Here is a 14,501-nt window from a genome sequence, read left to right on the forward strand (position 1 = left end):
CACACAGGCCCTTCACAATCTGACGTCCACGTTTAGGAAGAAAGAGCGTAGGTTCAGTTTGGACAGTGCACGTTGGAAGTGCTGACAGGATATAGTGGTCTGCTTGGGTTTCACAGTACGTTCCTGGAGGTCGTGACAAAAACACAGCCAGAGATCTTTTCCTGGAATCTATGTGCAATGATGCCAGAGATGAAATAATTAACCTAAATAGGACATGTATAAAGGAAAAGGCAAAGCAAAGCACAACTTTTTCTCTCTAATCAGACATTAACTTCCATTATTTCTTTCTTATAGACGTCTCTCAAAGCAAGCCATGCCTCACGGTTCCTATTGCCGCCATCCTGATTTAAGCTCTCACCTGGCCTATTGCCTGCATTCCTCTTTTTAATCTCTCCTATCATCCATCCTTTATATATCGCTACCAGAATTACACTTCTAAAACACAAATCTGATCATTTTCATCACTCTTTAAAACCACATAATTAGCTTCCTCACATGATAAATAACATTAAAAAATAATCATAATTGTCCAATATTGCACAATGTTCTCCTTTCTCCACCACATGAAGATCCTTTTACTTGTTCTTTGCACCACACACTGTATTTTGTGCACATCTTCTCTTCTCCCAGGTTCCCCACCCCTGGTCGTGAGTAAAGGCCTCCTCATCCTGAAATACCTTTCTACCCTGACCCAGCTGGCCCAGCTCCTTGTACATCTTCCCACTGGGTAACCTTCTTCAGCCTTCTCTGATAACTGTGACTTACAGAAATGCATTTTACAGAAACGTTCTTGGCTAAAAATGTCTTAATTCCTTTGTGAACTCCTCTTCCTCTAACCATTTTTCCAAAGTTTCTGATCTGAGTAATCTGGGTTTTCTTTTGCTGGTGAACTCACACCATAGCTTAAATACAACCAATATGCTAGTGACTCCATATCCTTTTTTTTTATTCAGTGAGAAGAATGGAGACAGAGACAGACACCCTCATGTGCCCCAACTGGGATCCACCCGGTAAATCCACTAGGAGGCCTTGCTCAGCCCATGTGGGGTATTGCTTCATTGCTCAGCATCTGAGCTCTTCTTAGTGCCTGAGGTGGAGGCCATGGAGCCACCCTCAGTGCCCAGGGCAAACTAGCTCCAATCGAGCCATGGCTGCAAGAGGGGAAGAGAGAGAGAAAAGTGAGAAAGGTAAAGGTGGAGAAGCAGTCGGGCACTTCTCTTGTGTGCCCTGACCAGGAATCGAACCTGGGACATCCACATATCTGACTGATGCTCTACCACTGATCCAACCAGCCAGGGCCCCATATTTATTTTAAATAAGCATCTCTTACCTCAGCTTCAGACTTGTACACACAACAAAATACTGAATAGCTCTTTCTAACCTCCCTTCTATATTATGAGTTTTTTGCAGAAAAGAAATTTATTTACACATATAAACTGAGAGCACAGTGTACTCTCTGGCATGAGGGAATAATTGAAACATTTAAAAACAATGGATGTAAAAAAGACTAACCTAGGAGCCTGGAAGGGCAGAGTAAGTCAGAGAATTACAAAGATACTTTTCAGGAAAGCTAAATGAGGGAGAAGGGTGACTTGATATGTTAGAGAGAGTTGTGTTAAACTGTGCAAATACAGGAGTGGACAAATGTAGATTGACAGCTGTAAATTATTTTCATATAAAAATAATATAATAATTAATACAAGAATAAACTGTGTTTTCTTTACTCAAAACTGTAAACCTAGTTTTGGTAACCCCTACATTTTGAGATACATGTGGAACAAAAAAGAGAATTTAATATTTTAATATAATAATAGAGTGGGAGCTAAAAAATAGTCATTGGATAGTAATTAGCATTAGAGTGGCATATATAAGTAATTTTGGAAAGAAATATGGGAGTAAAAGTAAATGGAGCTATTGAATATAAGTCTGAGTAGAAAAGGACATTGAAATCAAAAGTAGTATTTACTATGAGTTTGGAAAGTTTTTTTGTTGTTTTTTTTTTGTTTTTCTTTTTGTTTTTGTTTTTCTTTTTGTTTTTGTTTTTTTTACAGAGACAGAGAGAGAGGGACAAACAGGGACAGACAGGAACGGAGAGAGATGAAAAGCATTAATCATCAGTTTTTCATTGCAACACTTTAGTTGTTCATTGATTGCTTTCTCATATGTGCCTTGACCGTGGGCCTTCAGCAGACCGCGTAACCCCTTGCTGGAACCAGCGACCTTGGGTCCAAGCTGATGAGCTTTGCTCAAACCAGATGAGCCCGCGCTCAAGCTGGCGACCTCGGGGTCTTGAACCTGGGTCCTCCGCATCCCAGTCTGATTCTCTATCCACTGCGCCACCACCTGGTCAGGCAGAGTTTGGAAAGTATTAATGAAATGTTTTTTTTTTAAACTTTTAACTTTTGAAAGCCTAGATTCTTTAAATTAACAATTTGAAACATGCTCATCCTTGCCTCAGGGCCTTTCCACTTGCTGTTTCCTCTGTTTGGCACACTCTTCCCATAGATCTTCATATCCTGTCTCCCTCACTTCATTCACTCAGAAGTCATGTCTCAAAAGAGGTCATCTCTTAACAGCCTATTTAAAATTGCCCCTCACCTCATTTTGTACTCACATTGCTCATTAGATCTTTAAGTTCCTTTATTTTGTTCACATAAATTGCTACTATCAAAATGTTTTATCTACATCAGCATGTTGACCTATTTACTCTTTCCCCGCTGGCATGAGTGTTTCAGGATGGGAGGGGTGTTAGCTTGTTCGATTACCCTTTTACCCTTTGCCCTTGTGCCAGTGCTTAAGGAAGAACAGAAGTTTGATAATATTTCTTGAATTAATCAATAAATATATAAATTAATGAATAAATAAAAGAGAAGGAAAAAGAAATCAACTTAGTCCATCCAGCTCAATTATGTTGCCATGGCATGTTTTTGTCCCTAAAGTAACACTAAGTGTAAGCCAACAACTGAAAGCATAAGGAGCCCCTTTTCATTTACCAAACAACTGACAGAAAGAGACAGTATCACATTAGAATAACAGATATCAAGTAAGAATGTGGGTATGCAATCCCCCAGATATAATAACAAGCCTTTTATAATGCAATGTGAACACTGTAGCAATACACAAAGATATATCATTGGATGAACCATCAGGAAAAAAGTAGCTATGATATTCCTAGGAGTCTGTATAATAGTGAACTATAAGAACAATGCAGTCAAATGTTGAAAAATAGACATGTATTACAATTACTTTATTATTTTATATATTCTTCAATTCTGTTTCTTCACTTTATGACTGGTAGTACAAGAGGAATATATTATATATAGATATAATAGATAGAAAGAGAATGATCTATAACCTTTATTAGCACATTTAATGATTGTTTTCTTTTTCTTAATTGCATTGGTTTTATGAGTCCTAGATTTTTCACTAGTATGTAAGCTTTACTTATTTATTTATTTATTATAATAATATTCCATAAAATAATCTTAATAAAACATTAACATATTCTTACAATTTTGTAAGTAAATAAAATATTCATGTAATTATCAATTATTTTATAAAGATAAGTATCAGCTTGATACAGTTGCACTATGTATTGAAACTAATTTATTTAATAGAATCATAGGTACTATTCATCTATAGATCTTATTTTAACACATTATTAAATTTAAATAGTAGGGTAAAATTTTTAAGACCTGAGTAGAATTTATTTTTTCATTTAAGACTAGTTAATTTTAATTTTCACTTGAAGGATATTTGAGACTACCTAAGAAAAATAACAATCAGAAGGGACTTGTCTTATCATATATTAAAGTTACTAGAAAGTCATTGTCACCAAAAAAGTATGGCCATAAATAAGAAAAATAGATCGATGTAACTTAACAGAAATCAGAAATAGACACAAGTACATTTTGAAATTTAAAACTGTGACAAAAATGAGATTTCATTTTGATGGACAGAAGTGATGCACATAGAAATAAAAAGGAAAAAAGTGCCCTCATCTATCATTGTACATACATCTTAATTTTTTTAAGGATTAGAATTTAAAATATGAAAGTGAAAGTTTAGAGTAAGATGTTGATGACTACTCATTTAGTTCTCAGAATAATATACAATACAAAGCAATAACTAAAAACTAAAATCTATTCAGGAAAAAGAGATGTAATTTCTACACAACTATTAGAAAATTAGGTGCCAAATGTACCCAGAACAAAGACAAAAGAAAAAATATGAAAGCTATTTTCAGGACATATCCAGAGAAATATCAATATTTCCTAAAATAAAATAATACATAAAATTGATTTTTAAAGGAACAAGCAATTCATTATAAAAATGAGAACAGATATAATCAAATAGGAATAATGAAAATGAGAAAACCCCTCATTAGTAAGATAAAATTAGAGTCTTATGTGGAACTATATTTCTACCATTTGAGGAAGACAGCATCCGGCTGGCACAGAGGCAGGATGTACGTTCTTCTGATGCTGGTGCCACCCTGAAGTGCTACAGCTGATTGGAAAAAAATCTGGCAGTTGCTACAATACTTCAAACTACACATGCCATTTGATTCAGCAAACTGCTTTTGTGAATCAATATTCAAGTAATACAAGCCAAATATAATATTTTAATGCCTATCAAAAAGAAGAAAAGTTTGTAAGTAAAATGGCCTAATAAAGCTATGGAATAGTACTTAGCTATCATAAGAAGAATAATTTGATATATCCATACTGGACATAAAAGATGCCCATGTTACAAGAGAGAAGGCGACATCTGAGTTAAAGATATTAAGAGGAAATGTAGATGATATTTAAAGCCACAGGAATGAATGAGGTCCACCAAGAATTCTGCAGTGTGAGGGCCATGCTCTCAGGAGAGAGAGAGCTGACAATGAGGCATAGGAAAGGTTGCCAGCAACATAGAAAAAGAATCTCAAGAATTGTAAAAGAGAAGGTGAGAATTTCAAGTGAAAAATTAACATGAGAAAGGACCTGTGTCCACTGCATTTTGCCACACAAAGGTGGTTTTTATGTAAGTGGATTCAGTGGAATGATGAATGGGCAGCATTTTTTTTAAAAAAAAAAGGATATAAAGGTCGAAGTTCATGTGTACATACAGGCAATTTTTCCAAGGTGAGGTCATGAAAGTAAGGAAATGAGGTGCTGGCCAGAACGAAATATGAGGTCAAAGGAGATTGATTATGTGAAGATGGGCACCAGGCCATTTATTTATGCTGATGGAAATAGTGCAGCAGAGAAGAGACTAGTGGTGCAGGAAAGAAAGGGAGAACTGAAGGAGTGAGGCAGCAGGGAACAGAGCCCGGACCACACTGGCTTTGGATACAAGGAGGAACAATTCATGATTACAGAACGGAAGTGAGCAGAGCAGTTCATTTGTTGGCAACTTGGTAGATTTAATACTGGGAAAATATAAAAGACTTATTATGTGATGATTTCTATTTTCCCAGAGTGAGAGAATTAAGAGGTCTCTAGGCAGGAACAATCATGCCTTCTGGGCAAACATGATAAGAGCAAGGGAGAGTATTGCTTATCTGAAATTAAAGTGAAATTAGTTTGCATTTGCTCTGAAATCCTCCTTCAATCATAGTCTCACTGCTTTGGCATAAGGACGGAGAAGTTGGAAATTTCAGTTCAACCTGAGTTATTCTTTGGTCCCTTGAGTGCAACGGAGGAACATGAGGACAAGGGAGTGGAATGGTGCAACGATGGACCATGGATCTGGTTCGGGCAAAGAGTGGGCTGAGGGAGAGCGAGGTCATCGTGGGAGCAACATGTCGGTGCTTTGTTGAGTTGTAGACTTGCTGTAGCGGAGGTTTAGAGAAGGGAGCACATGTACAGTCTGGGAAAGATCAGTGAGGGCCTTTAGTGGCATTTAGTGATGAGCATGAGTGATAAGGAAAAAGATAAGGTGACTTTGATATTGTAAAATTGGCTTAATATGCAAAACAGCAGCCTTTCTGGTATAATCATCCTTACTTGGCTGTGAATGAATTAGCAGTTCTAGAATATATTCATAAAAAAAAAAAAAACTTTAACCTTCTTCCTCCTGTAAACTGTGCTGTCCCAACTCCAAACAATGAGAGAAAAATTATCAACAAGGAGAGATCTGGGCCAGGCATAGTTGTGCCAACACTGATTCCTAACACACAGAGGGAATTTAACAGGGCAGCCCTCAGGCTTCTGCTCCAGCTTGTCTAGAGTAAACCAGAAAATAGTTCCGGGTTTTCACATGATACTAAAACTCTGTGAGCCAGCCACTCCCTCGAGTTCCATTTTTCATTTCTGCTTGCACCTCAGCCAAGGCACCTGGCCAAATTCACATGTCACTCTCACCAGGCACGGCTCAGAGATAGAATCTCATTACTGATACATCTGAAGATACTTCTTGGCCACGGAGATACAAGAAACATCAGCACTTTTTGTAGCAGTGTTCTTAAACTTTTCTGCTACATCTTGCCTCCATGACAAATTTTACACTCCAATTTTTAACATGTCTATACAAGATATATGAAATAGGCAGAAACGGGCCACTTTCCAAGGAGTCAGAAAAGAATGTGAGTGGTGCTACAAATCTAAGCCATTGAATTCTCCAAATGTTCTCTTACACTTTCTTAAAGTTTTGTTTTCCTGATTGTAAAAGTAAAACATGTTCATGGTAGACAGTTTTGAAAATAAAGGAGAGTTTATAAAAGTAACTGATAATTTCATGACTACAACTAATCATATAAATATGCCAGATATTTACTCATAATTAATATATGAATACTTATATTTCTTATTTATATATAATTAATTATGATTAATAAAATTGTATTGTATACAATTATAATAACTAGTATTCCAGAAACCAGAATTAACTAATGTTGGAATTCGAGTTTAAATCTTCCAGTACATGCATACATTAATGGTAATGAGTACGTTCCTACAATAGATGACTCAAGTGTCCTGTAAACATTCTCTAGTGGTCCTCCACCATCCTGCCATGAGGCTACCTTGCTAGGACACTGTTGTGCACATCCATAGCTTTTGCTCCTGCTCTAAAATCTGACTACTTTCTGCCTTGCTGCCCAGCTTGGAAGTGGAAGAGGTGCAGTGGTAAGCCAGGGTCATAATGAAAAGACAGGCATGTGGAAGAAAGAAAGCACACATGAGTAAGGAATGGATGTGAAAAACGTGGGCCATCAATCTTGCCAACTGAATAACGCAATATAAGGGGCAAGGGAACACAATATGGGAACATTGTATGCATCAGGAATAACGAGTAAATGGTGGAGTAGGATCCTTATCAATAAATCCTGGTTCTGTAAGCACCCTCACTTTTGCTTCTATATTCTATTCATCCTTCAGTATCTAGCTCAAGACTATAAAATGTCCCTTGACTAGTAGCATGCAATGAAATATAATTTCTGAACTCCTTTAGCACACTGTACTGTTCTGCCAGAGAAGTTACCATTCAACAATAGTCATGCTTCTTTTCCACTTTATACATATTGCCAAATGCAGAGCTTAGAACATAGTCAGATCTTGAGCAAGTAGTTGATAATTACTTTGATAAATTCAGGAGGAACATTTTTTTCTAGGTACTTGGAACATTTCACTATTCATTAATTTCAGATTTCATCTGGATTGCAAGAATTATCCCAAATGCTTCCACAGACCAGGCATCATCATTTCCTTTATTTTTCTGGAAATCTGAACTCGAATAATTTAGCTGAAACAAAAATAATATAAGGGAAAAAAGGACAACCTCCTGTTATATTTGAGGAGCAAATGAGCCCTGACTTTCCCAAGTCCATGTCATGCCTTGTGCTTCTGCCCATGTTCCATGGCTGACTTCTACCACATGTGTTCACTCTGCCTGAGGAGTGCCCAGGTTCCTTGTAGAAATGGTGCAGAGGGTTTCAGGAATTTCCTCTGCAGAGGCACAGAAAGGGGAAATAATGACATTCTGCTAGTGCAGTGAACATGAGGGGCAATGCAAAAGCCAGCCAAGAATGCTGTTTTCTCTATTTCACCAAGATAATAACCCCAGGATTTCAGGGGTTAAAACAAAAGACTAATCTCATAATTCCTAAATATACTGCATGCAAACATTTTTATTCATTAAAAACCTAATTTTGGAACTTACCAGCTGATCAAGGATTCTTTTTTGAGTTAAAATTGTTCTGCCAGCCCAAACATGCCTCTTGGGGGTGTGCTGAAGATTAAGGAATTTTTATTTTCATTAATCAGATTTTTAATTCCTATATATCTCCTCCACAAAAGACAAGATGAAGGTATTTCAGCCTTCTCCATTATTATCATTTTTTTTGTCTCCTTTAGTGTAAAACTCGAGATCCTTTCAAAACACGTGTTCCCTTAACAATGTTACTTAATGTGAAATTGTCATGTCCTTTGCCAACAGAACCCTCACCCTAGGGGGAAACCATTTTCTACAAATGTCATGTGTAACTTTAAGGAGATGACATAAATGTATAGAAGTTTTCAGTAGCATTACTGGGGAAAAAAATGTCTATCTAGCACACTATTTTTGCTATAAATATGTCTCCCTCTTCATTATCACCATTCAGAGAAGGTTTAGATGCTGCTTTTATCCAGCTCGGAAAATCCTGTTAAAATTCAGGCATTGAAGAAGCCTTGATGGACCCATCAGAAAAGCCAGTAACAAACTATTTTTCACCATACTACCATCAGTGTAGAACATTTGGCACAGTACAGATGTCATTCGAGTCCCTGAGCACTGCAAGGTGAGTGATTCAAGGACAGAAGTTTGCAGTCAAGGATAATCCTAAAGATCAAGTTTACAAGTTGAGCACTGAATATCATCATAAGCAGTAAAACTTAAGAGTAAAATAATAACGGAATGGTTTCAGCCATACAAGAATAAACCAAGTTTTTATTATGCAAGCATTTTATTGATATATGCTAATATCCAAAAATATCCTTATAAAATTCCTTTTTATGAATTGTGGTTTGTTTTTTTTTTTTGTTTTTTTAAAAAAGCAATGCCTATATCTTTTTCTTAAAAAGCTAAAGTTTTAAAGAATTTTATACTATCAACATTTGGCTCAAATTGGAATTATTTCAGAACCTGAAATTAAAAGAAAACACATTTAGCATATAAAACACCTTTCAAAGTCACTGTTCTATGTCATTCACCCGGATGTGGCATACTAGAAGACCTGCCTTAATTTTGCCATCTGTATAAAATAATATGTTAAGAAAACAACCACATGAGCAAAATATCAAGCTTACTTACAGCACTTGATAAAATGATAGTGAGACATCTTTCCAGCTCAGAGAGAAATCTTGCAACGGGTTCCAGCATTCTTTTTTACTACAACTGTAGATCCCAGGAAATGCATTATTTAGAGCCCTTACTCAGGTAACAGTTTACCTCAGGATGCATTATTGAACTGAGGCTCTGTTCCATGACCATGCAAAAAGCTTCAAACTCATTCTCATTCAGCAGCTGGAGTTCAGATAAAGCCTCTCCGTGGATCTGGAGCCACTACCGCTGCACGTGCTATTGTAGTGCCCTTGACTGACAGGGCTCCTAGTGTCACAATCCCGGGAATAGTCAGTTCTAATTGGTGCTCACATGCAGCCACATTCTGCCGGCACGGAGGTGTGCTGCAGTGCGGCTCTCCCAGTCCTGCTTGTTAATGGCTTTTCAATAGCTTTCAAATGGCAGCAAACTAGATGATGAGTGGGCTAGAGGGATGCAACTAACGAAGGATCCTAAATCTTATTTGTGCACCTTGTCCGCGAGCCAAATATGACCAGATTCCTAGCTGGTGGTAGAGCTGATTATTTTTAGTTACCACCAGTTGCTGTGTGTGAATAGGAAATTGATAGTAGGATCTCAGAATAACCAGCTCTTAGAATCAGGGGTCTTTTTATCTGTCACCAGTAATGAAATTATATTTCACAACACATCTTTTGGGTTTTCTATGCAGAATGTAAAACTTAAATTATCCACAAAAAGCTTTTGGTTTGCATAGCTTTACAAATTTAGGATTCTGCTACCTCTGCAGACTGCAATGAATTTTACTGTGAAACCATGTGAATTAAGTCTGACTGAACTGCAATCAGAAAGAAATATATGGTCTTGAGAGGTTATTGCAATAAAAATAAATATCATACTCATAATGCAATAACCATGTTAGCCAAAGAAAAGGTCACATTTAAGTCACTTACAAATGTAAATTTGTGTTTTTTTCCATACATTGATACATTCTGGTGATCTCTGGAAATGAGTTAGCATAGTCTAAAATTTGTGTTTAGGATTTTGAGGACATTGCAAAGGCAGATATGAACTGCATGTTAAACTTGCACATATTTCTATGGTAGAAGCCTAGGTCTTGGATTACCTAGGCAAAACCCAAAGAGAAGTACCCTTATTAAATGTAAACATTATAAATTTCAAATCTATGACTTAAATTCTTACTAAGGAATCATTCTAACTGTGTTAGTAGTATGATGTACACAAGTTCAAGATTTGGCTCAGAATGGCTTGAGTTTAAATCCAAATTCTATGACTTAACTGAGTACCAATTTGAACAAGTTATTTAACCTCTTAGAGCCTCAGTTTCCTCATCTGCACATGGGAAGTACAATTCCTTCCTTATCCTTATTTTGAACATCACAAAGATGCATATAAAAATTCTAGCTTATATTATTGGTGCTCAATAAAAAGTTGCTATTAACATTAACAAAGAAAATATATTTAGCTATACATCAGATTACCGCAATAGACACTTAAACTATATAGAAGGAGAATTTTCAGCCTACATCGGTGATATATATTCTCATTTATTCATTCATTTCACAATTAATTATAGAGAGTTGTTATGCAAGTCACCATTTAAGTGCTTTTCAGAAATAAAATTATGTCAAAAACATAGCCTTTGTATACTGGAATATACTGTATACTTAAGTTTTCTTGTGTGTGTTCTGAAATGTTCCTTAATAAATTATAATACACTACTTATGTCTCTCGCACAGAAAGAAATTTCTCTCCTTTTATTTCAATACAAGTTCTTCATATATGCATACAGTAATTATAGTTTATGTAAATGTTGTCCATTGTCTCTTTGAGGAAGATGCTATCCATTTAGATATCCCTTCTCTTAACACACAAGTATGTTTTCTACATACCTTTCTTACATACACAAATTTCTTAATTTTCTGCAAATTACATGCCATCATATAACTATCTCAATAAGCATCTTAAGACAACTGAGTTCTGTGACATCATTTACTTTTGAACCAAATATATATATGTACGACACAGAGAACTATGGTGTGTGCTTGGTAACATAAGAAAATGTTACTGAAAATATGATTCATTTGCACCCCCCAAAATGTTATTTAATAGTTAAACCTTGTTCTTGGAAGAACTCTGATCAAAGTCCCCTGTGCTCAGTAATATCTTTCCCCATGCTCCAGGGAATCATTACCAAATGTCTTTATTATTCATTTACTCATGTATTTCATAAAGAGTTGACAAGTCGTTGTGTTTGCTATTTGACACACATTGAGAAGAATGACTTCATTCCTGCCCTCAAATGGCTTACAGTCTGGTGAAAATATATATAATTAATCAAGCCAGCACAGTGAAAAGTGATAGGAATTATAAGATGAAAAACAGACCTCTAAAACAACTGATAGGAGCTAAAGGAAGCTATCCAATAAAATTTATTCCTAGCTTTATGAAAGTATTTAGAATATACTTCCTATGTATGAACTGTATATACATATAATTCCCTAAATTAAGAAGTTCTCTTAATTTTTGTCTCTGGAAGCCACACATTTGTGCTCAAAACATTTTCAAAACTATGTTTAATCACACAAAAATACATCTTTATATTTTTCAAAACTTTTAAACAAATATTAGCTTAACATGCAGGCATTAATAACAAGTGGAAAATATTTATAATTTTGGCTCTATTAAGTCCACTTCCTCTATAAAGTATAAAAATGGTAACTTAAAATTGATTAAAATTTCTTGATCTCTGCCCAACCAAACAAAACTCAACTCAGTGTTAGGACATAACATTGATCATTCCAAGATTCTTTGAATCTGCAATGTTAAATATAATATCAAAGGCAGTAATGATGGTAGCAATAAAAAACCTAGATTGCATTATGTATTGTCTGTAATTTATGTATTTTACAAAACATGATCAAGTACAAAATTAAATCATGCATTTGAAAGGGGTTGTTTTTAATTGCTACAAAAGTTACACACTCATAAAACACAAATATTTTATCTTTCAAAATTATTATAATGAAAAATTTTTCACACTGAATATAAATCAATATTTCAAATACAATTTGAATAATAAAGAAATTCCTTTTTCTCTTTTATGCCTTAAAGACCTGCTCACTATTTACAGTATTTCTGATTTAAAACATGTGAATTTTTTCTTTTAAATGTTAGCATCATGATGAAATACCAGAATTCTTCAAATAAGTCTAAATTATTTCCCAGCCACCACCAAAATAGTAAAACTAAAATGAATCTAGTGACAGACAAGCATTTAAGAATCACACACTTGCTTATTATTAAATATCTTTTAAAATAGGATATGTGTGATACATAGTTTCAAAATAATTGTTCTAGTAAAAGCTCACAAGTGAGTTACTATTTTATTTAGACCCCTATTTGGAAGAATCTATTATTTATGCTAACTTCTTCATAAATAATTAGTAAATCTAATAGTTCTGCCAACACCACTAGTTTAAGTAGAGTATATACCAGGGGTCCCCAAACGTTTTACACAGGGGGCCAGTTCACTGTCCCTCAGACCGTTGGAGGGCCGGACTATAAAAAATAAAACTATGAAAAAATCCCTATGCACACTGCACATATCTTATTTTAAAGTTAAAAAAAAACAGGAACAAATACAATATTTAAAATAAAGAATAAGTAAATTTAAATCAACAAGCTAACCAGTATTTCAATGGGAACTATGGGCCTGCTTTTGGCTAATGAGATGGTCAATATCTGGTTCCATATTTGTCACTGCTAGCCGTAACAAGTGATATGTGCTCCTCTCACTGACCACCAATGAAAGAGGTGCCCCTTCCGGAAGTGCAGCGGGGGCCGGATAAATGGCCTCAGGGGGCTGCATGTGGCCCACGGGGCCGTAGTTTGGGGACCCCTGGTGTATACATATGTGACATATAAAAATTTCAAAGAAGACTATAAATCACATGCTCTAATTGTTTATAATGCAAAGTCAAGCTCTGTAACACAAGGATCTTTGCCTCTGCTCAGGGAATAGGTTGGAGCTTATAAATGTTAGGCTTTGATAAAGCAAATCACACTCAGTTTTATGAACTTTGGCCTGTAGGTGACCCACATAAAATGGCTGGGAATTAAATCCATAGTATAACACCTGTCACAAATATTGGCTTCTTCTGGATGAATGGAGTCAAGACCTTTTCTCCTGGGAATAATACTCTGGTTTAATAATTTAAAGCCCTAGAAGGCTTAAGGGGTCTTTTTCTCTAGCCGAAAAGGAAAAATCTGAGCTTTCAAGACAAAAAAGGTATAAATTACTCAGTTCTTGCTAGATAACCATTCTCACTGGTCAACCCCCAGGTGCCTCATGTTTGGGATCAAGCCTGCCTTGCCTGATTGATCAGATCCCTGCCTTTCTGCTCATGCCTCCTTCCACTGTCTGCCCACTGTTGGGGCTGATCTTGAGTTCAGCCAGTCTATTGAATAACTGACCAGCAGGTTCAAGACTCCTCACCTTCAAACAGCCTCACAAGTCTATTTGGGAGAACTTGTGGACATTTAACTTAGTAGTAGGTAACTGTAAGGTGAAGAGAGAAGAAAAGTATGATAGAGACTGGTGTTGCTGAAAAATAAAAAGGTAGACTGATCTCTCTGCATCTGCAAAGCAGTGAGCATGAGAACTGGGCTGAGCATCGCTTTAGTGCCTAAATGTAAATATATACAATAAGGGTTAGCAATTACTCATAAACATTTATACTAATATTCTCATAAACAAAAATGTAAAGTAAAAATACAATTTTAAAATTGCTCCAAAATTATTGAAATTTGCTCTTTATATAATATAGTACAGCTTAATAAAATAAAATAACATATAGATGTGCATTAATATGGATATATAGCTAAACACACACAAAATGTGGAATGTTCTAATTGTTATCTGGTTACCCACATTCCTAGGTGATAGTTTTTGCCCTAATCAAAATAAAAAGCTTTGAATTCTAATGAGCATCAGTTAAATTAACTATCTTAGAATGGAAATTTGTAAAACATTTGCAAATTTATTCACTTGAATATTACTACCACTTTGAAATATCTGATATGTGTTAAAACTCTCTAGAATGATTTGCCCATTTGCAGATATTGTTTTACCTCACAAGATAAAGTTTGACCTTGAACAAGAGTTTTGCATGTCTTTACTATAAATTTTTTAAAAAAGGATAGTATTACTTTAT

General features: G+C 35.5%; 1 protein-coding gene across 2 annotated transcripts in view; it reads right to left on the bottom strand.

The window, feature by feature from the left end:
• Positions 1–14,501, bottom strand: part of MYO16 (myosin XVI) — a 596,349-nt gene that overhangs the window by 469,059 nt on the left and 112,789 nt on the right. The window contains exon 1 of one of the 2 annotated variants that reach the window (XM_066236131.1): positions 9,277–9,551. The exons of the other annotated variant lie outside the window; for it this stretch is intronic. Coding sequence (XP_066092228.1) covers positions 9,277–9,304 — 28 coding nt within the window. The 5' untranslated portion in view covers positions 9,305–9,551. Of the gene's footprint in view, positions 1–9,276; positions 9,552–14,501 lie in introns of those variants that run through there. 2 annotated transcript variants of the gene reach the window in all.

This window comes from Saccopteryx bilineata, chromosome 6, assembly GCF_036850765.1.
Source record: "Saccopteryx bilineata isolate mSacBil1 chromosome 6, mSacBil1_pri_phased_curated, whole genome shotgun sequence".
Taxonomy (NCBI): Eukaryota; Metazoa; Chordata; class Mammalia; order Chiroptera; family Emballonuridae; genus Saccopteryx; species Saccopteryx bilineata.